This window comes from Orbicella faveolata, unplaced genomic scaffold (assembly GCF_042242905.1).
Source record: "Orbicella faveolata isolate gen_17 unplaced genomic scaffold, um_ofav_v1 contig_47, whole genome shotgun sequence".
In the NCBI taxonomy this organism is placed as follows: Eukaryota; Metazoa; Cnidaria; class Anthozoa; order Scleractinia; family Merulinidae; genus Orbicella; species Orbicella faveolata.
The window spans coordinates 13,188,114-13,215,000 of record NW_028301577.1 but is presented as its reverse complement, the minus strand read 5'-3'; the positions used below and the strand labels follow the sequence as shown (position 1 = coordinate 13,215,000).

Here is a 26,887-nt window from a genome sequence, read left to right as displayed (position 1 = left end):
TTGATTTGAGTTTTGTAACTTTGCGGTGAGGTTTTCTGTTTACATTGTGGTTTGGGTTTGAATAATCTCAAACTATACAAAACAAAAGTAGTGAAAAACATTTGTATGCAAGAAAAATTTATACTTCGGTTAAGTTTTGATCCGGCCTGGGTTAGTGTTAACCGGCTTCCGAACAACCCGGCCCTGATTACAACAAGTTAACCTAGAATGAAATCCAAAACCAGTACTTGATCAACAGTCAACTTCAAAAAACATGTGACTTCAATGAGCTCTAAATATGAGCCCGGGATATGGCCATGTGATACTGGTCAACGGATACCTTGTTTTGAAAGGTGTCAATTGACCACAACATGGACATGCATAGCCAATATCAAAGATGTACATTGTAAACCAAGGCTGCATGACTTGGTATTAGCTGGAGTATGGCCGCCATGTTGCGCGTCGTTGTTGGGCGCACACGCCCGCGATCCATACCGCTAGCTATGTTGACCATGAAAACGAGTTGCATGGTTTTATATTTCTATGCATGCATGTAGTTCTGTTCCTACAGTTATGGTGCTCCGCTAAAAGGAGAGTGCATAACTAATATACTGTAGATGCTACTTCGTTTATAGTTAAATTTGGTAATTTGAAACTGCGTGGCGTCAGAATCTAGAATGATAATTGCGACACACCCGAAAGGGGCGGGCAGGTGCTTACTAACTTGAAAAATAGCACTCTTTTTTCCAATACTATACTCGCTAATAGGAAATCAATAAGTAATTTTTTAGATTTAGCTTCGAGCTTGGTTCAGAATAGAGGTGTAGGTCAGCTTAGGTCTGAGGCTAGTGGTTCGTCTTTAAATATTAGCACGGTAATACTGTGTAAGGCTGGACCATTGGACTTTGAACGGGATAGGTACGATACGGAAACGCTTGCATGCGAAGGCTAGTAGAAGTATATCTGGCTCTTCAACTTCGGCCATAACATTCAAAATTGGATAAAAACTTTCTATAATAATGTTACCAGCTGTGTTCTGAATAACGGTCATGCTTCAACGTTTTTCTCTTTGCAGCGGGGAGTCAGACAAGGCTGTCCGTTGTCTGGCGTCCTCTTCGTTCTTGGCATAGAACTCCTCTCTAGATCCATAAAAATGATCCCACTATTTATGGTATCCAAGTCAACAAGCATAAGCTTAAAATAAGTTAATATGACGACGACACAACAGTATTTGTTCGTGACCTCGACTCCGTTACGAGTCTATTGAGGGTGTTAAATGATTTCAAAGAGCATTCTGGTCTAGAAATAAACACCACAAAACCGAAGCAATGTGGTTAGGCGAATGGAAAGACAGAACAGATGAACCTTTTGGTTTTAAATGACCCAAAGAACCCATCAACGCCCTTGGTGTCTTCTTTTCTTACAACCAAGAAGGTGCTAACAGACTGAACTTCAGTGAAAAAATACTTTACCTCGAGAAAACGCTTAACACTCGGCAACGGAGAAATCTAACTCTTTATGGAAAGATTAACCTAATCAAAACACTTGGGATATCTAAATTAATTTACTCAGCTTCCGTGCTCCCTGTTTCAAATCACTACATCCAAGAAATAAATAAGCTAATTTTCAACTTTGTTTGGGCAGGGAAGCCCCCTAAAATCAAAAGAAACACCATAATTGGGAAAAGAAAAACGGCGGATTGAAAATGTGTAATTTTAAGATCATGGAAAAAGCGCCCAAAATAACTTGGGTCAACAGAATTCAAGACGAGTCACAAGCCTCCTGGAAAATAATTCCTAACCAGCTCTTGCACAAACATGGTGGTCTAGCCTTCCTAACAAAATGCAACTTCGCAACAAGTATATTTGACCTTGATGATGCGCTGCCCACATTTTATAAAAAAAACTGTTAGATTATTGGTGCGAGTTCAAAATCTTAACGGGCATCGATTCCAAAACAAATCCTAAAAACGAAATACTGTGGAATAACAGGAAAATTCTTGTGGGATAAAAACCCGTTTTTTATCAAAATTGGTATGACGCCGGCATTACCAAGATAAGCGACATATTAAACCAAAATCAGAACTTTTTGAAGTGGCATGAACTTGCAATAAAATTCAATTTGAAGGTTCCTTTCATCATATACTATCGCCTGGTTAACGCAATCCCCCAAAACTGGAAAGCTTGTCTTAAAAACCCTATTCCAAACGTCACTCACGATACCACAATCAACACTTTAAGAACCAGTTCTATTTACTCCTCTCTTTTAAACACCATCTTCGTTTCTCCCACTGCTGAAACTGAATGGCGGCCTTTTGCATGCGCATGCAAGTTACTCTGGATTCTCCCGCCTGGGTTCAACCCCTATGTAGGGGAGAGAGGGATGGAGGGACGAAGGGAGAGTTCATGGATTGTAATATCAAGTCATTGATTCATTCAGTTGCTTTCTTCTCACCTCTTCGGCTTAGCCGCTACTCTACAGATAGTCTATAAACTGAAGGTACTATTATTTCCTTCATGCTGGTTGAAAAACTGCTAACGGTCTTAGTATTCTCCTTCGTTTCGACAGCAGGCATTTTTTTTTACTTCAGCTTTTTTTTTCTCGCAGGCTTTCGAGATCTTGACTGAAGAATACGAAGATCAAAACTGAAGCATGGACATCTTTACCAGCTACAAAATACCAGCGCCATGAGCAGATTCAAGTTTTATCGTTTACTTTTCGTCCTTCTCGCTGTCTTGTGCATATTGATGATAATATTCTTCTCCAAACAGCTTCACAAGACCAGAAAACGCCATGCACTAAATCTAGTTAATGATTTAAAGCGTTTAGCGGTTGAACTCTCCGAGACACAAAGAAGCTTGGTCAATTCTCCATTGCATTTTCACCGCGTTGGAAAAAATGTTGAACTTTTACGCGGCATAATAAAATCCTTGGGTGAAAATTTAGAGAATGAGGATAAAAGTTTTTTTGGAGGTGGTTTCAGTTCTAGCAAGTCTACGTCAAAGAAGGAGGTTTGTCCCGAGAAATTTATGGGAAATGATTCACTTTATGGATATCCTTTTTATAGGAAAGGTTTCGAGGGAGTAAACTGTGCCGAGTTTGTTCCGATAAATAAACTTGTGTCAGTACTCGTAACTTTACCTGAGGAGAGGTCACTTGAAGAACAGCATCAAGTATTTCAAGGCATCGCCAAACATTATCCACACATACCTATAACATTAGTGTCGAAAACAGAGCCTACCTTGACAGGGATAACAAAGCTTAAGCTGAATTTTAAGAACATCGTCTTCAAAGGCCTGACACACGGAGAGACTTGGTCCAAGTTGCTCCAGAACGTGAAGACGCCATACGTTCTCTTTGCCCCGGATATTACACACTTTACTGATGACGTAAACCTTGAGCGCCTCGTTCGCATGCTGAGTGAGACCCAGGACACAATTATTGCTGGGGGAAGCCATAAAAATCTGCGTGGGGAGTGGGACAAAGACTGCCTTCAGGTGATGTTCAGAAATTGGACTGCACACTTTAGGGGCGGATATTTCCATTCATTTAATGATTGCATAGTGTGTGATGTGATTCCTGGTCCGTTTATGGCCAAAACCAAAGATCTCCATCTCGTTGGAATTGATGAAAAGTGAGTGCCACTTTTAACTCATTTTATTGATTAAACGTCAAGCCCCGAATGTACGCTGGGTTCAAATAGAGGTTTTGCACGGAAGCCATGTTGCATGACAGGAACAATATATTCCTTTTCCTGTGGGGAAAAATGTTCTTTCTAATGCAGAACATTTTCATTGTTTCTGCCATGAAACATGGCTGCCGTGCAAAACCTCTATACTGAATTAACAAGAAACAGGGTCGACTTTTAAACACAAGAGGCTCATGGGATGGCGTAGTAGTGAGAGCCCTCGCCTCCCACAGGTTTGGCCAGGATTCCAGTGTCATATGTGGGTTGAGTTTGTTATTGGTTCTCACCTGACTCAGAGGTTTTTTTCTGGGTTCTCCGGTTTTCCTTCTTCCACAAAAACTATCATCTCCAAATTCCGTTTCGACCAGGATAGAGGACCAGCATGAAAACCAGCTAGGGCTGATGTGGCTTGCTCTCTAAATATTGATGTGAAGTTTATATGAAATAATTCATATTTGAACTGCGGTTGTAGATGAAAGTGAAGAATGATCATCGCCGTAAATTTTCCAATTTAAGCAATTGGAAAGAAGAAGCCTGAAAAAATCATGGCTTCAACGGGATTCGAACTCGTGACCTCCGCGATACCGGTGCGATGCTCTACCAACTGAGCTATGAAGCCACACATTGGGAGCGAGGTTGAAGCCCTGATTTTTTCAGGCTTCTTCTTTCGAACTGCTTAAATTGGAAAATTTACTGCGATGATCATTCTTCACTTTCATCTATAACCGCAGTTCAAATATGAATTATTTCATATATACTTCACATCATTTCACTCCTCACGGGAAGATATGAACTCAATTAATTGACCTCGTTCTCAATGTGTGGCTTCATAGCTCAGTTGGTAGAGCATCGCACCGGTATCACGGAGGTCACGGGTTCGAATCCCGTTGAAGCCATGATTTTTTCAGGCTTCTTCTTTCCAGTTGCTTAAATTGGAAAATTTACTGCGATGATCATTCATTCCGTGTTGTCTTTCGTGCTCGCTTGGCTCTTTAGTAAGGTCTAACCCGGCCGATCAAGTAGGCAAATCGTTTTGCTTGTCAAGTGATATCCTTGGACGTAGGATTGCATCCATTTTTCTGGCTGAAATTCATTGTTTTATGGTGCTATTCGCTCAGGTCTATCTTATAGGAAAATTAAAATTTAGGCAAAGTTTCTCTTCGTTGCAGTACACCCTGATCCACCCTATCGGGTGTGTACTGAACTTGATTTTAGAGCACGGCTTTGCTAGCTATAAACTGCATTACTGTGAATATTTACGACCTCCGTGCTAACGCTAGACCGCTTATTTACATAAGTTTGGTGGTTGAGGACCTAGCGTGCTTGTTCAGTGTCGAGAAGTGAGGCTCTTTTATTTTGGAACTCTTTTTTTTTTCAACCTTGACTGTCCAACTGTGACCTGGTTAATTTTTTTGGGATGTACCAATATAATGAATCTTTCTGAAGTCGGTTAAAGTTGAAATACAACGTTTTCATCTCTTTGAAAGCCAGGCAGGTGATATTTCAACATTTTAATATTTTAACAAACCATCATTTTCCGACAGAGCTGTCTGTCATTGACGTGAAACAAAAGAACAGTGAAAGAGATAAGAAAGCCTAAAAGCGGGGCTCCAGGGTCGGGTTGCTCAAAACCCGATTAAGCTAAACTAGGCTAAGCGAGAATTTTGATTTGCATTTTGTAACTTTGCGGTGAGGTTTTCTGTTTATATTGTTTGGCCTGCTGTTTTGGGTTTGAATAATCTCAAACTATACAAAACAAAAGTGAAAAACATTTGTATGCGAGTAAAATTTATACTTTGGTTAACTTTTAATCCTGGGTTAATATTAACCGGCTTCCGAACAACCCGGCCCTCATTACAACAAGTTAACCTGGAATGAAACCGAAAACCAGTACTTGATCAACAGTCAACTTAAAAAAACACGTGACTTTGATGAGTCCTAAACATGAGAAACCAGAAACTGCAAGGGACCGCATACAATAAACGCTGCCAACGTAGGATCTACAAGAGATCTGATCAGCCAAAAAAATGTATGAAGACAAGCAATAGACTGCAAGGCTGATTCTACGTGAAAAACGTTTCGAGACACCAACATGACAAGAACCGATAAAGTAGGATCGCAACAGTGAACAGCTGTTTCGCCCTTCTTGGGGCTCGTCAGCACTGTGTAGCGAAGATATGTAACGCCAACCCAAAAGCCAACGCACATAAATTGCAAAATGACCCGTGCACTATGTCAAGTTCCGTACTTTGAACTCACTTGCGCCCCGAAACACGCGTTGCCACATCACGTGTTTCGGGGCTGGACAAGACCAGCCTAAACATTTAAACATTCAACCGCATGGCCAGTACCATGCTTAAAAAACACAGCGTATCTAAACATGAGCCCGCGATATGGCCATGTGATACTGGTAAGCGGATACCTTGTCTTGACAGGTGTCAATTGACCATAACATGGATAGCCAATATCAAAGATGTACGCTGTAAACCAAGGCTGCATGACTTGTTATTAGCTGGAGTATGGGCGCCATGTTGTGCGTCGTCATTGGGCGCACGCGCCCGCGATCCATACCGCTAGCCATGTTGACCACGAAAAAAGAGTTGCATGGTTTTCTATTTCTATGCATGCATGTGGTTCTGTTGCTATAGTTATGGTGCTCCGCTAAAAAGAGAGTGCATAACTAATATACTGTAGATGCTGGATCGTTTATAGTTAAATTTGGTAATTTGAAACTGTGTGCGTCAGAACCTAGAATGATAATTGCGACCACCCGAAACGGGCGGGCAGGTGCAAACCAACTTGAGAAATAGCGCTGTTGTTTCCAAGACTATATTAGCTAATAGGAAATCAGTAACTAATTTTTTAGATTTAGCTTCGAGCTTGGTTCAGAATAGAGGTGTAGGTCAGCTTAGGTCTGAGGCTAGTGGTTCGTCTTTAAATATTAGTATAGGTAATCATACGGTTTCGAGTTCAATTTGAAATTAATTTGCACGAGTGAGTTTTTCAAAAAGCTGAAATTGCACGAGCCGCTTCGGCGAGTGTAATTTCAGCTTTTTGAAAAACTCACAAGTGCAAATTAACTCCAAATTGAACGAGAAAAACCGTTTGATTGCTTATTAATAATATAAACATGAAAAAATTCGCGCGGAGGAAGTGCCGGAAGATCTTTCTTGAAGCCATTTTTTCTCATTTGAGAAAACTTTTTTCAAAGTTTCAGCACAAAATTTTCGTCATCATTTTACGTGATATCATTTTCTTAGAAAAGTTCCTATTTTCTTTCAGTCAATCATAATCCAGAATTTCGATGTGTAATTTGCACTGGTGTTACACTTGTTGCACTGATGTTACACTTTTTGCACTGGTGTTACACTTGAACTGCACTGCTCTTAGCCAATCAGAATCGAGTAATTTTTTCATGTGTATTATTATCACAGTAATATTGTGTAAGGCTGGACCATTTGACTTTGAAGGGGATAGGTACGATACGGAAACGCTTACATACGCAGCCTGGTAGAAGTTCATCTTGCGTATACGTAGCCCTCAAGTAGTAGTTTTTTTGTAAAATCTAGCTAGTACAGTGGAACCACGTTAACACGATCACCAAAGGGCCATGAAAATTTGGCCGTCAACTACTTACTATAGATGGCTTGATTCACTCGTGAAATAATTATCATTTGAGGCGCCTTTTGCATGCGCATGCAAGTTACTCTGGATTCTCCCGGCTGGGTTCAACCCCTATGTAGGGGAGGGAGGGAGGGAGGGTTCATGGACTGGAATATCAAGTCATTGTCTCATTCAGTTGCTTTCTTCTCACCTCTTCGGCTTAGCTGCTACTTTTCCGATAGTCTATAAAGGTACTATTATTTCCTTCATGCTGGTAGAAAAACTGCTTACGGTCTTAATATTCTCCTTCGTACCGATAGGAGGCATTTTTTTTACTTAAGCTGTTTTTTTTTTCTCGCAGGCTTTCGAGACCCTGACTGAAGAATACAAAGGCAAACGGGACTCGCTGTTCCTCCCTGCGACTTGAAGAATTTGGCAGACGCAAATGAAGTGCATCATGAAAGAATGTGAAAACGCCGGAGTGTATTGTGAGCTGCATGAAGGATCAGTGTTAGGTAATTCGTTTATACTTCACCTAAACTCGCCTCATATAACAATGTATTGCCTTAATTGCTTCAAAATAAAACAGTGAAATTCAAAGAATACATCCAAAAAAGGAAAAAACATCAACGTCATAAGGCATCCGGGACCTCACACTGAGAGCCCCTATATCACCCAGGGCCACCCCAAAGTATCGCCTTTTTGCTTCGCTCCCTCGTGCGAGAAGATGGCAGACAAAGATGAGCTCGTCAGTGGATGGGATATCTCAGGTAATCCACCTTCTCTTGCCACTCTTAGCAGCCATCGTGACACTAGTCCGATAGCTGAACTCTTATCGAACAGTCCGTTCATCACCTTTCTATCCGAAGCTGTTGCAAAGCAAATTTCTGTTTCATCGAACTTTGCAAGTTCATCCACTGGTTCCCTCGCCGGTTCAACAAACGAGACGGATCGCAGGAAACCATCTGAGTCATCAGAATCGGTTGTTAATTCCGGTGAAGCCTCCGGATCAACAAAAGGCTCAGCTACGAAAGACAAACGTGCTCCTGAAGGAGACGAGCCAAACGCAAGCAACAACAAGAAGCCTCGTGTTCAGAAACCTCCACTCATTACAATTGATGGGCAGGATTCGAATGATTTGCCGGCCTCTGTAGAACTAGAGGATGAACTTACAACCTCTGGCCGCTGGGAAACATCAGATGAGTTGTCTGCTCTACTTCCCTTGTTATTTACGAAGGAACTTTCCGCGTTTGAACGACGGGCGATCGTGAAAGATTTCCCGCGCCCGAACATGGAATGCGTTTTTGCTCCTAACCCGGATTCGTATTTGGGTGACTTGGTCCCACAAGCTAAACCTGTGGATAAACCGATAAAAAAGTCACAAGACCTCATCCTTGATGTTACTGGCCCACTAGCAATGGCGTGGGAGCACATGAATAGCGCCGAAACCTTGTCGGTGGATGTAATCCAGACCTGCATTTCTAAAGCCCTGTTCTTACTAGGAAATGCCTGCAGCCACTTGATTACTTGGCGCCGGAGGCTTGTTCTGGATAAACTTGGCTCTGATTACGGTTCCCTCGCTAAAGAAAGCTTTCCAGAATGCAAGAAAGATTTGTTTGGCCCAGGCTTGGAAGAAAAGGTTACTAAACGTGCCGAAACCGCGAAGGTGATCTCGTCTGCCTTGCGTAAACCTGGCCATGTTTCAAAGAAGTTTTTTCATGCTCGGCCTTCCCAAAATTCAAAGCCGAGCTGGGAGGGCCATTACAGCCCGCGAGGCAACAGTTTTTTCAGAGGCAGATCCTCCTACAACCGCACCCCTTGGAGGGGCGGCCGATTTCACCGGAGAGGGTCTTCCAGGGGGACACCCAACATCTCAGGCCTCTAATTTCCCAAGGTATGTTTGCAAATCCAGATTTATTGTTAAGCACAAATTTAACTCCTTTGGGAGGTCGGTTGCAAAGTTTTCTTCCCCAGTGGCAAAGCCTAACTTCAGACCCCTGGGTACTAAATGTTATCCAAGGGTACCGCCTCCCCTTGTTGATGGAACCATTTCAGAGTCACATACCCAGTACACATGTGTCAGATACTCAAGCCAGCTTAATAGACGAAGAAGTCAAAGAAATGATACAAAAAGGGGCAGTTCATGCAGTTCCCAACTCTCACCCCCGAGACGGTTTTGTCAGTTTTCTTTTTCTAGTTCCCAAAAAGGGAGGAGGCCAACGCCCAGTTATCAATCTCAAAGGGCTAAATCAATTCTTAGAATACCAGCATTTCAAAGTGGAGGGTATTCACATGTTACGGGATCTTGTCAAAGAAAACGACCACCTGGTAGAGATCGATTTAAAAGACGCATACTTTACCATTCCAATTTGGAAGAACCATCAAAAGTATCTCAGATTCCTTTGGAAAGATACCCTCCTGGAATTCACGTGCCTCCCCTTTGGGCTAGCTTCAGCACCCCTGGTGTTAACCAAGATACTAAGACCAGTCGTAGCATTGTTACGCAAACAAGGTGTACGACTGATTATTTATTTCGACGACATCCCGATCATGGCAGAGTCAGTCGAGATAGCCAAAGCCCATGCCAACCTGGCAGTCAACTTGCTAACCAGCTTGGGCTTTGTGATCAACCACAAAAGGTCAGTTCTAAATCCCAGTCAACAGTTAGAGTTTCTGGGGTTCACAGTCAACTCAGTAACTATGACTCTGTCCTTAACCCACGACAAACTTCGTCAAATCAGGAGAGAGAGTAAGTCCTTGCTGAGCAACAACCCGGTTTCTGTAAGAGAACTCTCTCGATTTCTAGGGAAGCTAAATGCATCCATTCAGGCAGTTTTCCCTGCTCCCCTAAACTAGCGCCACCTCCGGCGGGTAAAACACCTTGCTCTCAGTCATTCACAGGACTAGGGAGGAACTGATTTGGTGGCGAGACAACCTGCTAGCCTGAAATGGCAAAAGTCTAGTATCAAAATGCCCCGATATCGTTATAGAGACAGATGCTTCGTCTCTAGGCTGGGGGGCTCGTTATGGGGACATTGGTCTCAGACCGAGCGTTTATTGCACATAAACTGCCTGGAACTGATAGCGGGAGGATTTGCTCTGAAATCATTCGTAAAAGACAGATGCCATATCAAAGTCATTCTGTTAATGGCCAACCAGACATCAGTTACATACCTAAACAAAATGGGGACACGTCCTCATGCATTCTCGCTTCCTTGACCTATCAAATATGGCAGTGGTGTCTCAACAGAGACATAACTATAGTCGCACAACACCTACCAGGGTATCTATGTAATAGCCGACGAGGAGTCCCGATCGCTGGGCGACTCCAGCGATTGGAAACTCATGCCCGAAATATTCCAGCAAATAAATCTGCTCTGGGGTCCTCTAGAAATAGACCTTTTTGCCTCTCGGCTAACCAACCAACTCCCTCGTTATGTGAGTTGGAAGCCAGACCCAGGAGCAGAAGCGACGGATGCTTTTTCGCTAAACTGGGCCCAACACAGAGGTTATGTATTCCCGCCATATATACTGATTGGGCTTTGCGTCAAACAGGTCATCCGTCAACAAGTTCCAAGTCTTGTGATAGTTACCCAGGTTTGGAAAATGTAATCCTAGTTCCCTCTGCTCCTGGAGCTGTGTGTGGACCAACCACTGCTCCTCCCACCCTCCCCCAATCTGCTGACCAGGGAACAGGAGCAACACCCCTAAAAGACCTTGTTTTAGCCGCGTGGCTTGTCTCAGCCAACAGTTCGAGGCAAACAGCATTTCGCACGAAGCTAAAACCCTTCTCTTGTCCGCTTGGCGTAAATCCACAGCAGCCTGTTATAACTCTGCTTGGAAACAGTGGGTTAGCTGGTGTTTATCAAAACAAATTAATCCAGTTTCAGCACCTTTGAATGCAATCATTGAATATCTGACACATTTATTCCATCTTGGAAGAGAGTACAGGACAATCAACCTCCATAGGTCTGCTATTTCCAAAACACACACCCCCCCCCCCCCCCCTATTGACTCAGTGAGGGTTGGGGAATACCCGTTAGTTCGTCAACTCCTTAAAGGTGTTTTTCAGTGCAAACCTACTTTGCCAAGCTACACCAACTCTTGGAAAGTTAGCAAAGGTCTTGATTATCTCGTATCTCTTGGCCCCAATGACCAACTGTCCTTAAAGTCTCTGTCGCTGAAATTAGCAATTCTGTTTATGCTTACTTCAGCTGAAAGAAGCTCCGAAGTGCAGGCTCATGATTTGCGTTTCCGAAAATTTTTGCCAGAAGGGGTAGTTTTCAATCTCCCAGACTGTTACCTATGGAGTTCCATCCCCGCCAAAAATCAGAGTTGATCACAACATTCAACTTGACAGTCTAACAATTAACTTGGCAAACATCAACATCATATTTCATTCCTCAACTTTGTACTTTGTATCACAATCATTGAAACTTTAAACATCAACTTTCAAAGTGACAGTTCAACGTTCAACTTTATCCATCAACATTCATGTTAACATGTCAACAATGATCTTGACACTTGGGCTGTCAGCAAAAGATGAAGTTTGAATCTCAGTCGAATGTTGAGTCACCAAAGGCGCACCAATCCCGCCAAAATTCAACTTGGGAATTCGACTTTCAAGTTGATAATTCAACATGAATTGTTACGTGTCAATATCCGTGTTTAGCAATGGACATTGCTATTGCTGATGACGCAAATATGTTCACCATGACGTAATGCTCTCTCTCTTCCTCCCTCGAGAAAGTACCCTGGTTGTGGCTGGTCACGTGTCTGCTAGATTTTTCCAGATTCCAGAAAAATGATTGGAGGGAGGGGCAGGACAGTTAAAATTTGTCTCCACTGAGCTCACCTCCTGAGCCCAGTATGGAGTGGAATTTGTAACCTCGGCCGAACTCACAGCGAAGGCATTGACACATTCGATATTGGAGTTCAGTGCATCAAAGTTCCGCTTAAAGGTTAGCCCTGCATTTGGCTGAATTTTCCCATCGATAGTTGGACGGTCTTTGGAATTTGTGGTGGTGAAAATAATTGACAAAGAACTTGGAAATGACGACCACAACAATAAATGAACCGCGCGGTGAATTTAATTTCATTTTTCATCCGGCAAAATCACAACGTAGGTAGTTACTCATTCGCTTAGAGTTAAATACGTTGTTTGTTCGCCCACAAAGGTAGTTTTGAATTTCATTGAATTACTCCCATCGACAGTTTGGCGGTCATTCCATTCTCTTGCGGCGAAAACAAATTACGAAGAACTTGACATCAACAGCATTAACGACTGAGTGCTGAACACCAATAACTTGATTAAGCAGCTTATATTTTTCGATCGAAAAAATCACAACGGAGACGTTGATGCCTTCGTGTAGAGTTTGATATTTCCAGTGTATGGCCAAGAGACTAGCTTTGAATTTGATTGAATTTATCCAATCGACAGTTTGACGGTCATTCGGTTCTCTTGTTGTGAGAAATTTTATGAAGAACTTGACAACAGCGACATCGGTCGCGCGTTTGCAAAATCCAGTGGCTTTCGTTTTAAAACTGTTTTAGTGGTAAGTCCAATTTTCGGCCAAGAAACTAGCTTCTCATTTAGCTGAATGCATCCCGTCGATAATTTGACGGTTACTTAATTCTTTTGCTGTGAAAAACTGATTAAACTGATCCGAAGCAGGTTGTTGACGGTTTTTAAAAAAGCACTGAAAAATAAGCAAAGTTCCCCCTCAATTAGCATCTCATACTCATAGAAGTTCAGATCATAGCGACGAAGCATTGGTCAGGGAGGATCTCTGACAAACAACTTGCCTCACTTTCAAAATAAATAACGTCTGTATAGCAGCGCAAACATTTACCTCCCTAGACAGTGTTGACTAAATTTAAGTTGAGGACCCACCCTCTGTGCGGCTTTGATTGGCATACTTAGACGCGTGACCAACCGCAACCAGGGTACTTTCTCGAGGGAGGAAGAGAGAGAGCATTACGTCATGGTGAACATATTCGCGTCATCAGCAATAGCAATGTTCATTGCTAAACACGGATATTGACACGTAACAATTCATGTTGAATTATCAACTTGAAAGTCGAATTCCCAAGTTGAATTTTGGCGGGATTGGTGCGCCTTTGGTGACTCAACATTCGACTGAGATTCAAACTTCATCTTTTGCTGACAGCCCAAGTGTCAAGATCATTGTTGACATGTTAACATGAATGTTGATGGATAAAGTTGAACGTTGAACTGTCACTTTGAAAGTTGATGTTTAAAGTTTCAATGATTGTGATACAAAGTACAAAGTTGAGGAATGAAATATGATGTTGATGTTCGCCAAGTTAATTGTTAGACTGTCAAGTTGAATGTTGTGATCAACTTTGATTTTTGGCGGGGATGGAACTCCATAGTTACCAAGGTGGTTCGTTTGGGTCAACCTTTAAAAGTGTCCTTCCACCCTGCCTTTGTGGAAGTGAGGAATTTATGCCCAGTAGACTGCTTGAAGGAATATGAGGCGCGCACTTCCCAGTGGCGGCCCTCAAACCCTTCAAGCCCCAACAAACTCTTCTTGTCATTTGTAGCTCCCCACAAACCAGTTTCGACAAACACGGTTTCTAGGTAGGTCCGCTCAGTCCTGTCAGCCTTTGGAATTGATACCTCAGTTTTTCAGTGCCACTCTATTCGTGGTGCATCCACATCTACCGCAGCCCAAAGTGGAGCTACCTTGGCACAAATTCTCGAGATGGCTGATTGGTCGGGCGAGCGTACCTTCCTGAAATTCTATTATCGACCCCAGTTTGATCCCACTGCTGGCCGGGCAGTGTTGAAACGTTAAACTTGCTTGGAACTTACATTGTTATATGAGGCGAGTTTAGGTGAAGTATAATTACCAATTATAAGAGGGTCGTAGACCCGAAGTATAATTAGGATTACACCAGAATAAACGAGACGAATATAACAATGTATTCCGCACCCTTTTTTCCCACCCCTTTTGTTTTCTAATGTCATTGTTATTGTTCTGTTTCAGGTCTTGGTCGCTGAGCAAAAAGGCGATACTTTGGGGTGGCCCTGGGCGATAGAGGGGCTCTCAGTGTGAGGTCCCGGATGCCTTATGACGTTGATGTTTTTTCCTTTTTTGGATGTATTCTTTGAATTTCGCTGTTTTATTTTGAAGCAATAAAGGCAATACACAATAAAGGCGGAATACATTGTTATATTCGTCTCGTTTATTCTCGTATAATCCTAATTATACTTCGGGTCTACGACCCTCTTATAATTAGTAATTAATGGCTTAATTATTATTCACCTTTCTCAGGGATAGAGACGTGGCGTGCTATTCATTTATCCATTTTGTCTGTTCGTGTGTTGAGGCTCTGGATAAACTTTACTACTCGACTTCCGGTGTCGAATTAAGTCGATTCGCAAACCGACATTCATTAATGTTCATTCTTTTTCAGGTGCTGTTAAGTTCAGCAAAGTGTTACCATGGGAATGTGATGCTGATATCAAATTTCTATCAGAGAACTACACTGCAATTCAAAGGTTTCGTCCAAACTTCGAAGCAGCGGGCTTTGAATTTGTAGATGAACGAGGAACGGAGTGCTGTACGGATGGCAGAAAAACTTGGGGCAGTTTTCTTTTGTGCAAAAATGGATGGAAAGTGGATATGTTTGGCAAGGCCATGCTAGAGTCTGAGTTACTTGTAGCGAGCGGTCAGCAGCCGACGAAAGTAATGTTCGCCGGGCACTGGGTGACTGCAATGCGCAATCCGGGACTTTCTACGCGCAATTGATATGGGCCTAACATGCATTTACCGGCACGTGGAACACTGGTACGACACAGGACATTGGTATGGACATGTTCCTTATAAGTCGGGCATATTCACCAAATGTCCCGTGCCGGGTCACATGCGGTGTCTTGATCGATATCCTGTCGATGGTAATCTTCCATTTAGTTTTTGTCCACTTGTCTAAGTCCGTTATCTGACCCAAATGTCCTACATAAAAATAAAACAAAAAATAAAAAATTAAATAAATAAATAAAAATGCATGCCATGCCATCACTTACAGGTAACGGGACTACCGTGCTTCAGACGTTTTTAGATTTAGTTTAAAATGGTAGGAAATAGTGTTAAAATATAACTATGGGTTTCATAATAATAATAATAATAATAATAATAATGATAATAATAATTTAATTTATATAGCGCTAATTATCATAAAAAATACACTTAGTCTTGACTTCTGCCTGATTCATTGCTTATATGACGATATGTACTAAAACACAAATCTTGTCTCCAAAATCTTTCTCTGTTTTGGTAAGCACCAGGAACTCGGAGTGTGGCCAGTTACAATTTGAAACATATGTTCACGATAAATGGTTTCTCCTGGTTGCTAATTGGCTGACAATTGAAAATAGGCACTCTGCGCATATTCAAACAATCTGACCAGCCTGAGTCCGCTTTCTTTGAGCTGACCATAAGAAAAGCAGGATCTGGGACGAAATAAATACTGAAAATATTTTGTAAAGTATACTTACAGAAATGTCTTTGTCAAAGGAGAGAGAGATAAACCCCGTCGGGGACGGTCCAGTCCCTGAATTCCTCCTTCCCCGCTTTAAATGTTTACAGTAAGCTTTTAGAGCCTCAATTACAGCAGAGCATTCCTCCCGGTAGTTGGTTTGCTGAGTTTCCGCATCTAGAAGCGACCGATCCTTTCATTCTCGTTGCGGTCAAATTGCTCCAGAGGAACAGTGAACTCCAGCCATCTCATGATAGGAAAGACACAAGACATAGGAAAGCTTTCCTGTCTATCTGATAAACTTTTACGTTATTAGCCTTAAGGTACTGTGACTTTGAGGCGTCCTTACAAGTTCTGTTTCATTCAGGAGGCCATCCATGGCAATTAGAGATAAACACGGTTCCCCCTCCCCTCACCAAAAATTGGCAAGTTTTGGGTCCCATATTTTGTAAATTTCTAACAGATTCTCTTGCAGCTTCCCCTGTATACTAATTCGGCATAATATTTCAGCTATGAAGGGTTTTTTGTTTATATCAATGATACGAAAAATTGTTGGTATGTGTGACATGGGTAAAAACGTTCCCCTTCGATTCCGCCAAAGTGAACAATTCTATAACACCTCACGGCATTGACGCTCTTGCCATAAGGTAACCTTTCTCATAACAGTTCGAATTGTTTTCGTTAAAGATGGGCCAGTGGATATTTTCGGGAATGAAGCCAGCGTTAGTGAAAGTACAATAATCTAAGCAATCAAATCAAGGGTTTAATTTTCACCTCGCGACAATGCGAGCGTGAACTCTGGGGACGAGAATGAGGAATATATTGTTCTGATCCAGACTCCTCGCGGTAACACTGTCGTGGACGTATCAATATGGCGTCTAATTATGTTGAGAACAGCGCATCATTGACACATCAGTCAAAGGCAAGTTTTGCAATAGTTTCAGACATTTGTGTGGTGATGAAATGGAGTGTTTACATCTGAAAAAAGCTGCAGTAGTTTAGTATATGTGTATGAATTTTAGCTCATGTATTCCGGCCAAGTTGTTTGGGAATTTCTTTATTTCTTGATTATGGATTTGCCCCAGATTTTTTCGTACAATTAGGTTTGGTTTCTGTGCTTTTATGATCGCTTATAAGTCAATCATTAGTAAGTGAGTCTTCTATTGATGGAATGGTTTACATGGTTTTGTAAAAGGCAGACGAATCAACTATGTTCATGTTAAATTTCAAGCCTGTTAAGCGGTTGTGTCAAGTTCTTGATCAAGGATTTCTTTGAATAATTCTTGAACTGTGACAGCACTTTTTACGTTTTTGAGTCAAATGTGATTCTTTTATAAGCTTATAAAGATTAAGCCAAGCTTATAAGCGATGTTCCCATAAAGTGCCAATCATTTACTCGAAACAGTAACCATTAAATAAATTCACCAATAAGCATTTCATCAAAACGAATGAATTGAACAAACAAAACAAGGAGATCTCCATAAACACAATATGCAAATCAGTACATTTGAGTGGCAAATAGAAGTTCTTGGTCACTTTAAAAGCATAAAATTCTCAACGAAAGGCAGGTAAATGAAAGAGATGTTAATAAATCTTTGTTTAAGAATGATTATTATCCAAGATAAAGCCAAAAAAAGCATTTAAAAGCAGAAAAAAAAACATCCAAAATTTTTTATTGCAGTTTTTCATTCAGCCTATAAAAGTAAAATATTCACACTGAAGTGTGATGTTAATTTTATTTTTGCTGATGGCTTGGCTCTCATTTTCTCAGCTGAAGTTTAACCAGTCCTTAAAAAAATCAATTCCAACTTTGAAGCAATACTGAATATTCCCAATTTGTCTTCTAAAGCCTGAAAGTGGCATTAAATCAGCAATCTCTTTTCAAAACATAGTTGCCATCAAAGAAAAGAAAAATCCAGGTATTGTTCATTGGCAAGATTTTTATGACTCTCTTCACCGTGAGTTTTCTCTGCGTTGCCTCTTAAACATTGTTTGGTATTTCTTTCCATTTTAAGGCCAATTTGATTGCAAGTGGTCAGTACAAGTGGCGTACGTATATACGCACATATGGCAGATGCACGGACAATCACACGGCAACTAAATAATTTGTAGCTTGATGGGTTAATATGTTTTTAAGGTATGGGGCTCTGCTTGCAGGCCTTGGGCACTTAGGAGCTCCACTGCTAAGTGACTTTCAGTACAGTTCATGTCTAAACTGTCTAGTTCAAATGCGGAACCTTAAAAAAGTGTACTGGTGTGGGTGTTTTGGGGAAGAAAGATTTGGGGAGAGACCTACAATGGTATAGCATAACAAAGATAAGCTCTGTCAGTAATATGTGTTTGTTTATTTAATTTTTAGTTGATGGTGATTCTTTACTAAGTGACCTCCAGTACACATAAACTTTTAAACTGCCTAGTTTAAATGCAGTGTTTCAGTAGGTAATGTTTCTTAACCAGGTATCTTGCAATTTTGTCATGATATGTAGAACATTGGCAAAAATGTTTAGAACATACGCAGAAATTTTTACTTTCCTTACCCCTGAAAAACATTTTAAAGGTAGTGTTTGGCCGATTCAACCTCAAAAATGCATTAGATATGTACAATTTATCCTATAAAGGTGCCAAAAACCAATCAGCTTAAATAAGTCTGAAAAATGTACTGAAAGCACTTTCCTTTGTAATAAGATGAGTCGGTAATCTGTATGGGAGACTGAAAGATTCAATCTTTATCTGAGAGACCCTGGGATAATCCCAGGGAGGTGGAAAAGATGCATTAGCTATTATAACATACCCTGAGCTGTCTCTCAACATTTTTTTTCATAAGGCAGGAGTGCAAATTTGCAATTTAACTTAATTATGAGGTCTAAAAACATAATATACTGGTTTAAATTATCATCCAAGGTGTAGCAATAATGCTTCAGGCACTAGGATAAGTTCTGGCAGTGTAGGGCACTCTGGGCTAAATGCCATACTTACATTAATTGTTGCAGAAAGTAATGCAAGTAACATTGCAGCAATTAATGTTAACGAGTATATACATGTACACACAGTGTAATACCCTTTACAGAACTTGTAGCATCCAATAACTTATCTCTGTTAGAGTTGTGAGGCGACTTCCATAGAATTCTCTGTAGTGTAGCACCATTTAAACTCATCCTAAAGCAGAAGACTGACAAAAACAAATGAATAGGTGAAATAATTTTGATTTAAAGTGCTATCCAGCCATCTTGAACTGAAATATCTTAGTTGCATTGTGTGATGCTCAGAACACATACTCACTAACACCAGCAGACACTATCCTTAAGAGTATTGCTACTCACTTCCATTCACATTCAGGTTACCTCCCTTCACTCTCCACCCTGGTACTTTTTCAGGTTGCCAAACTATTTTCCTCTACTCCATTTATTGACCTGGGTGAAGAGATGCACTTAGAGAGTACTGTCTTGCCCAAGAAAACACTATAAGTACATGTCATTGGCCAAGATCAGACTCAGAACTGTTAATATAGAGGCCAACTCTACCAAGAAACTGATAGGTTTCTCATTTGTTGAAACCCTGTAAATTGGAATTTTCTTTTTAAGTGTTCATTCACTGTTAGGTTAGAGTGGGCTGCCCCAGTTTTTAGAATTACCGGGTGAATACCAGGTGAAGTCCTGTTCAAAAAATAACCAATCAGCATTGTGAAAAAAATTAAAGCAGCCGACCATGTAAATTGTTTGATGTTGCAGCACGCTGTTTCATGAGATACAGCAGTAAAATTTTCTCTCCAGTCCCCTGCGATGATGTCAACAGATGACTTGGATATAGGGAGTGAATAATCTAAGGGAGGCCTTTGTTCCAGTTTATTTGAAAAGGGTAGCAGTAGTTGTCATGTAGCCATGTTAAACTTTCATATAATGAAAAGGTTGTCACTCCCTAAAACAGTCTTATTACTGAACCTTTGGGTGTCTGGCCTTAAAATGTAGACTGTATGAAGTTGAAACATTCAAAGGTTTTGTATTTTTTCCCAAGTTCAGTTTATTCATTGTTGTAGTATCCTGTTTCACATAGCTTACAGAAATGTCGTATGCACACACAATTACCTGTTGTTTTTTTGGGTACTGCCAGCTCCTTTAACCCATAGTTAATAGAGGGGATTGGTTATGAAACCAAACAAAGTTCTTTGTTGAATTTTTTGGTTTACTCTCTTGGCCTTGACCATGCACAAAACACAATAATTGTTGTTTACTAGTGACTGAGAAACTAAATAGTAGAAAAGTAATGCATCCATAAGGTATGCCTGCAAAACAAAAGATCGTGCATGATTGTGGACCTTCCAACGTAATTCTTGTCATCGTTGTTTCCTCCTTTGATTTTTGCTGGCTTCATAACCATTCCTCTCTGTTAATTATGGGTAAACCTTTCATCTCTGTGACCATTCTCCATACCAATCATACATATTTGTTTGATTAATGCTTAGTTGTTTTTGGTGGCAACCAGGAGGGTTTCCTGTTACTTGTTTATTAGACCTGCACCTCTTTAAAAACTTCTGTTTTTGATTCGTTCTTGTTAATCTGCACCTCTTTTGTTGTTAGGGTCAGGGGCATTGTTTGTGTTGTATACCTATTGTTTCATTTGGCCAATCATGAAGAACCTTATAAACGGTGCAGGTCGGCCCTATCTGTTGAATGTTTTTAGGCATATCTGTCCCATAGCAAATACAACGAGCAACGCATCTTTCCAAGTAACGTCTGTCAAATTAGTAAGACTTGGAATTCATTCGTTTATGTTCAATTCCCTGGGAAGTCTCTAAGGGTCTCCGTAATGTTTTAGCCGGGGTTCCCTTTCGGGAGCTGCAAATCCCAAATCCCCCCACAGTTTACTTCAAACGAAACCGTAAATTTCGGTTTTAATCTCAGACCAATATCAACAATAAAAAAGTTTCACTGTCATATTGGCATTATTTTCAAGTTAACTAGTTTTGTTAACAGAATTAATAACTACTAAAGTAGAAGTGTAAATAGTTGAGTATAAATTTGTCAACGCAAATCGTTGTCTGGAAGGAGCAGTGGCCCAAACGCAGGGTTGCTACAGGCCAGGAAATGGTCATGGAAAAAAAAATCTTCAAAGTCAGGGAAAAATGACATTTTGAAGAAAAGTAGGGAAAATTGAAATGTTTTTTTCAAAGTGGTGATTTGATGCCACTGAAGGCTGGAAGAAACATTTCGGGTCACTACGATCTCAACGATGTTTTTTTCGGTAATGAAGAGGGCGAATTTGTTGAAAACCTATCAGTTCAAAATGGATTAGTGGAAACGAAGACTGTAAGGAGAGGCTGGTGGCCGCTACTACATCTCACATTTCGTATTTATTTGGTGGCAATGTTTTTTTTTTTTCACTCATTAAAAATCTGAGGATGTTTCGGGCTTTTTCATACACACAGTAGAATCTTTTTCATGCATACAGTGGAATCCCGATTTCTGGAAACCTCGATTTTTGGAATCTGCCGATAACTCGAACCAAAAGTCGTTTCTCTCTCCTCAGTCGAATACTGTAATGTTATCTCCGATTTCTAGAGCTTCCTGATTTTCCAAAACATGTTTCCCTTGGAGTTTCGAAAAATCTGGATTCCAGTATCTCTCTCCATGCAGGAGTTTATTTGGGTGGCCATGAAATGCTATGGCAACCTGGAGGAATGTGATGGACTAGCATCTCATCCAGGGCGAGTACTTGTTATCCGAATATCACTATAACAGCTGAAAACTGTAGAACCGAAAACAAGCACAGAAAAGCGTGGCGCAAACGAGAATATTAAAACGGATAGTATTGGGGTAAACTTGAAAAAATGTCGGCCCGACATTGTCAAGTTTTCCTGAGTCGGTACGAAAGTGTCATAATGTTCGGAAATCATCCTTGTTCTTTTACTATTATGTGGTCTTGAGTTTGCTAATAAGTGACTCTTTCTCTGGTAATTTGAAGTTTAGAGCTTGATTTACCGAACTGAAGAGAAAGACCTTAAATACTGTGGTTTAGGCCCCTAACTTGATTGTATTTGCTATTGACCTTATAGGACGCTTGAAAATGACTGCAAGTAACGTCAAACTCGAACACACGGTGTTCTGCCCTGAGAGCTGTTCAGCCCGGCACAACGAAATGATCCTAGCTCTGAGTGCCTGCAGTGAAGACGGCAGAAAACCAGCAGATTTAGCTCCTCTTAAAGTTGCGCTTTACTCTCATCTACAGGACGGCTGGAATGCACAAAGTAATGTCCCGGATACCCTTCCAGAATTCCGCTTTCCTCTGGTACAGTGGGCGTGCGTGTTGGGCAAAACTCAAGTGTTGAGCTGGCTTCTAACGAAAATGAAATTTAAGGCATTTGTTACAGCCGAACGAACCGGCGAAACAGGTTTGCACCGAGCTCTGAGACTGCTACATAAAGTGAGAAGTCGCGATATAACGCCGAGGTCTGTGCACTTTATTTGCAGTAACTTTAATTTGATTGTTGACACCCTGACTGAGCAAGACCCTCACGGATTGTTCCTAAAGGACAAAGTGCAAGGAAACTCTGTTTTTCACATGTGTGCGCTATGCATTAGTCAGCAAGAATCTGTTTGTAGTGAACTAGATTACTACGAATACTGTATGAAAATTTTACTTCAACGCGTCACTGCACTACAGACAATGGAGAAATTGCCCACGGAAGCTCTGCAAAGGGCCCTCAATTCGAAAAATGATCGCGGCGAAACTATTCTTCACATACTTGCGCGGAACAATATCTCTATTAACACAGTAAAATACCTTCTGTCAGATTACAAAGAGGTTTTAAAGAAGTTAATAAAAAACCATGAAAAAGCAACCCCGCTCGATGTCGCTCGCGACCGTGAAGCAGACCTTGTAGAGAAAGAACTCGCTTCTGAAGGACAAGGAGTGGAACAACTAGCTCCAAAGCAACGCGACTTGTACCAACTTTACACCCAGGATCTAGACCAAGCTGACCATAATGAAGCTATCGCTGGCAACAGTAATTCCGTTGATGGCAATGCTCAGAGTAAAGTTAATAAGGAGGATCGTGGCGCGGGTTATTCACTTCGTTTAAGTACCTTTCTCCAGAGGGAAGGTTTCTATTGCTCCTCTTCTCCTCGGAGTTGTATCTCAGATGAAGTTTCTCAGGACGAGACAGCTCGCTCTCCTCTTCTCGGTACTCAGTCAGTGCACTTTCCGGCAAGCCTCGCGACAAACACTGAGAGCATGTCAACCAACGACAGTCAATCCACTAACAACTGTGATTCAGAGAATGTGCCTCGGCAGAACGGAGATGGGCAGGATAGTCGTGTTTCTGTTGTTATCGCGGAGAACAGCGTTTTGATAAGCCTTCAGGTCAGAGAAACAGACGTTAATGAAGAACTCGGCAATTGCCCTGGTGCTCCTTGCGAAAAAAGTTGTACTGAAAAGGGCGTGTCGGCTAATTTACCTGCCAATTCAAATTCCTGCTCCGATACCGTGCAAATCCCCGAATCTGAGTCACAAGTGAAGGAAACCGGGGACGCACCTGCAGCTGCACGTGCAGACACCGAGGAGAACACGTGCAATGCACGCAAAGACCAACCATTAGCACATGAGAATGGCGTGCCTAGCTGCCTGGCAAAGATTATTCGGCAGGAGAGTGACGTAGCGAGTATGTTGGTAGCCAGACTTCAAGATAAAAAGGAACAAAACCGTGTTGAATTACGCAGGGCCCAGAGAGAACTGATAGAGAAACAAAGGCGGGAGACTATCGCTAATAAGAACCTTCAGCAGCTGAGAACAGAACTGGAAAATCTTTCCTCTCGAAAAGAGAACTTGGAGCATAGAAGGAAAGAATTGCTAGAAGAGCTTAAAAATACCGAGGGAAACATCCACCAACTTCAAGAACAATCTCTTGCACTGCAGTCGAGAATTAACGAACAAGCTCGCGTTGTTGAGAGTATTAAAGTGGACTGCGAAAAGGCCAGCGAAGAGTGTGTTTCTCTTAAGCGAACATTTTCGGAATATAGCGAAGCGTTGAGTGACATTGGTTCTCCTTGTGATGACCAAAAAGCTAAGAAGGAATGCTTGGAAAATGACTCGTAACCAGGAATGTGTCCTTCAAAATACAGAAGAAAATACGAGTGACGTGCCACAGAAAGGATAGGTATAACTGTATCAGCTGTTCGCTAATTCAAAAATTGTCTAATCGATGACAATGACTGTTATTTCTTTAAACAACCTTGTTGCTAATCGAGCAGTCTTTTTCGTTTGTGCCATGTTGTTTCCTCAGGTCGAAAAGATGGCAAGTTTTTCTCAGTTTTGTTCCTGTTGAAGTAGAGTGCACTCTCAAAGGTTTTTGTTATCCGATTTGTTGTTGTTAGAGTCCATTATTGTGATGATTTCGGGAGTAACCGCTAATTCCCTATCGTGCTAACTTTAATGTTTGTTTAATTAATAAATATCATTTAATTTATTAGACTTGGTTGTTCTCGTTAGTGCCAACTGTATATGTATATTAGGTGGAAGATATATTACATTCGGGATCACACATTAACTTTGTGTGCTTTTCCTTGTGGTAGGTAGAACACTGATGTAGGACGCATGCGTTCTAGTATCGTTAGCGTGAAACACTCCGTTCTTGTGGAAAAGCCTGAACTGATCCACAGTCGTTTTGGACTGATCAGGATGGGGACTTGTATGATTAGTATGTGTCAGTACTGTACATTGCACTCGGCTTTATGATCTGAGATTCTCTCACTAGCTGTTGTGTGTATTTAGGTGGTGCGTGAAACTTCAGTAATTAGCCCATGTTCGGTAGATTAAAATTCTAACATGACTCCGAGACTTTCTGTCCAAAATTTGGGCCGCAGCTCTCGTAAGGTCTCACATGAATGGCTTGATACCCTTTGAGAGAACAATAGAACAAACAACAGAAACAATGCCCCTAACCCCAAAACAACAACAGCTGCTAACAAGCAAGAGAATAACAAGTCTAAGAGAACTGCTAAACTTCTGCAAAATTGTAAATTTTCGACCGTTTTGTAAGATTCCTTTGCCTGGTAGAGATTTGATATCTCATAAGAGATTTGATACAAAAGAAATTAAAACAAGGTCAAATATAGCAGTCTGGCAGAAAGCCTCTGTACCACGTTAGAGTTTTACCAGTATAATTGTGTGTATCAACAATGGCTCTGTTAGTTATAAGGTTACCGAACGTACTCTTGGAAGTGCTTTGGCGTTTGTAAAATTTTTCCCCTGTTTTGATCGTTCGGCTATATTAACGTTGTCATAAACACCCTAAAAGCAACATTTTCTAATAAAACATAACCAGCCTGTTTGGGGCGAAGTGTTTTAATAGTCTTTATAATATGGGTAGAACCCTGCGCGCGCTCTGATTGGTAAAAACCCATGTTTTATCAGAGTATAAAAGATAGAAAAAGCGTGTTTTATTGTTTTTCGCCCATATCATAAAGCAAATGAAGAAGCTAAGCCGTGTATTACACTGTGATAAAACACGACGAGCATTTGAGAACACTCGAGAAGTGTAGAGAACACTCACCAGCGCCCCCTTTTTTCTACATTTTCCTCGTGCTCTCAAATGCCCGTCGTGTTTTATCACAGTCGACAGTGTAGTACACGGCTTAGACTTCCTCTGATTTGATAACTAAAGAAACTACCATGCTGCGTCAGCAGGCAAGAAAAGCAGGTAGCAGTTTATCAACTGAGGTAAACAGTCTAGATTCGTATTCTCGGTATATATTGGACTGGAACTGACTTGGAGTGGAGGCTCCTGGCTCATCAGAGATCATTTCAGTTGCAAGCTAGGTGCAGTCCTATACCGAGAATACGAATATGGTCCATAAAGGCATAAACCGCCGTAGAAAGGTTATAAGGCTTACGTTCCCCCGTGAGTGAGCGTCGACAGCTCTGCTCAGTACAAACTCTCTAATGTTCGAAGCGCCAGCTTCACAAATTCATTTTGGAGGGTATTTTACCGTTATTGTATTCAAGTTGAATTTATTGTCATTTGCTTTTGAAAAGACTCCCAGCATTAGCCTCAGTTGCAAGCTAGTTCCATTCCAATACCGTGAATACGAAGTGCTTGCTGCCGGAGACCCTCTGTGGGTCGACGCCACTCAATTGCAATTTTTCCCGCAGAAAGTCTCCTTTGATTCTAGAACACAAGCGCTTCGAAAGAGCGGTATGTTGTTGGTAGAGGAGGGCTGGGGCGCGGGAGGGGGAGGGGGGGGGGGAGGGGTTGTCGGCTTATTCGCGGCAGACGCTTATTAGCATTTCTGTTGTCATGTCGGGGCCGCAGATGAGGCCATAGGGGAATGGGGGCTTTTTATAGTAAATGTGGTATACTTCCTGAAATTCGCTAGAATTCTTATGCAAGTTTTGGCCAAGGGAACCAGAGATATCTTTCAGAAAACAATCCTCCGGCGACTACAGCTCTCGTTTTAAGTTCATGTTAAGAAGACAAAAAGAAGCTTTACGCGTTAAGATGGGAGGAGAATTTCCTTATAAACCGGTTGGGATGGCTTAGTTGATCCAGTGTCAAGAGATGTGAAGTACATTTTAATGTAAGAAAAAAAGCTCTTCAGTAGGGCCGTACTATTGAAACAATTAGATTTCTACATTTCCTCGATTTTCGCACCAGAACCTTTTTCCATAGTCTCCCAATTCAGCGGAGGCACTATTCCGCCATGCCTTTTTAGCTGTCACGCAAGGCTACCTCCTCCACGCGCGACGAATTTGATATTGCGGCATTTTGGCATCTTGGGCATAAATGCTATTTTTTTCAAAATCATCCGAGCGCGAAACGACTTGGCTCGCGTGGAGTCACGCTTGGGCGTCTGAGAAACCTCTCTTACCATAAGTGGTCTAACGGCATGCGGCAGGTCAATGATAAGAAGAAGAAGAAGGAAATTTTTGACAGGATGGTAGAATGACGGATTCAAAATCAGCCAGAACACGGCAAAAGCCTTTGGTTGATCTGTCTGGTTGATCTTTGCTTGAACTCTTTTGAATGCGCTATATCGGCTGAGAGTTATGCTTTTTATGCAGGTTAAAATACTCAGGGGAACCTAGCAATGAAGGGTCGAGATGCATATTTACAAGACGAAT

General features: G+C 41.4%; 2 protein-coding genes across 4 annotated transcripts in view; both read left to right on the top strand.

The window, feature by feature from the left end:
- The window catches only part of LOC110053490 (uncharacterized), a 17,085-nt gene extending 1,832 nt beyond the window's left edge, over nt 1-15,253 (top strand). The window contains exons 2-4 of one of the 2 annotated variants that reach the window (XR_016204227.1): nt 2,587-3,613; nt 7,632-7,785; nt 14,714-15,253. Coding sequence is in view for 1 of the 2 variants with exons in the window: in XM_020759728.2 (XP_020615387.1) it covers nt 7,716-7,785; nt 14,714-15,048 (405 nt within the window). In the remaining variant the exon portion in view is untranslated. Of the gene's footprint in view, nt 1-2,586; nt 3,614-7,467; nt 7,786-14,713 lie in introns of those variants that run through there. The other variant, XM_020759728.2, reaches the window with a different exon arrangement.
- A 1,353-nt stretch (nt 15,254-16,606) lies between these two features.
- LOC110053487 (uncharacterized) lies at nt 16,607-24,238 on the top strand. Of its 2 annotated transcripts, none has more exons than XM_020759724.2 (2): nt 16,607-16,697; nt 21,825-24,238. In XM_020759724.2, exon 2 carries the CDS (start codon nt 21,836-21,838, stop codon nt 23,861-23,863), a length of 2,028 nt encoding a protein of 675 aa, XP_020615383.2. In that variant the 5' UTR covers nt 16,607-16,697; nt 21,825-21,835; the 3' UTR covers nt 23,864-24,238. The 2 variants fall into 2 exon arrangements, with proteins under 2 accessions (XP_020615383.2, XP_089136156.1); XM_089280030.1 differs by lacking the exon at nt 16,607-16,697 and adding an exon at nt 17,756-17,912.
- The last annotated feature ends 2,649 nt before the right edge of the window (nt 24,239-26,887 follow it).

Coding starts and splice junctions, on each gene's coding strand:
- LOC110053487 (XM_020759724.2), top strand. CDS start 21,836: ATGACTGCAAGTAACGTCAAACTCGAACACACGGTGTTCTGCCCTGAG.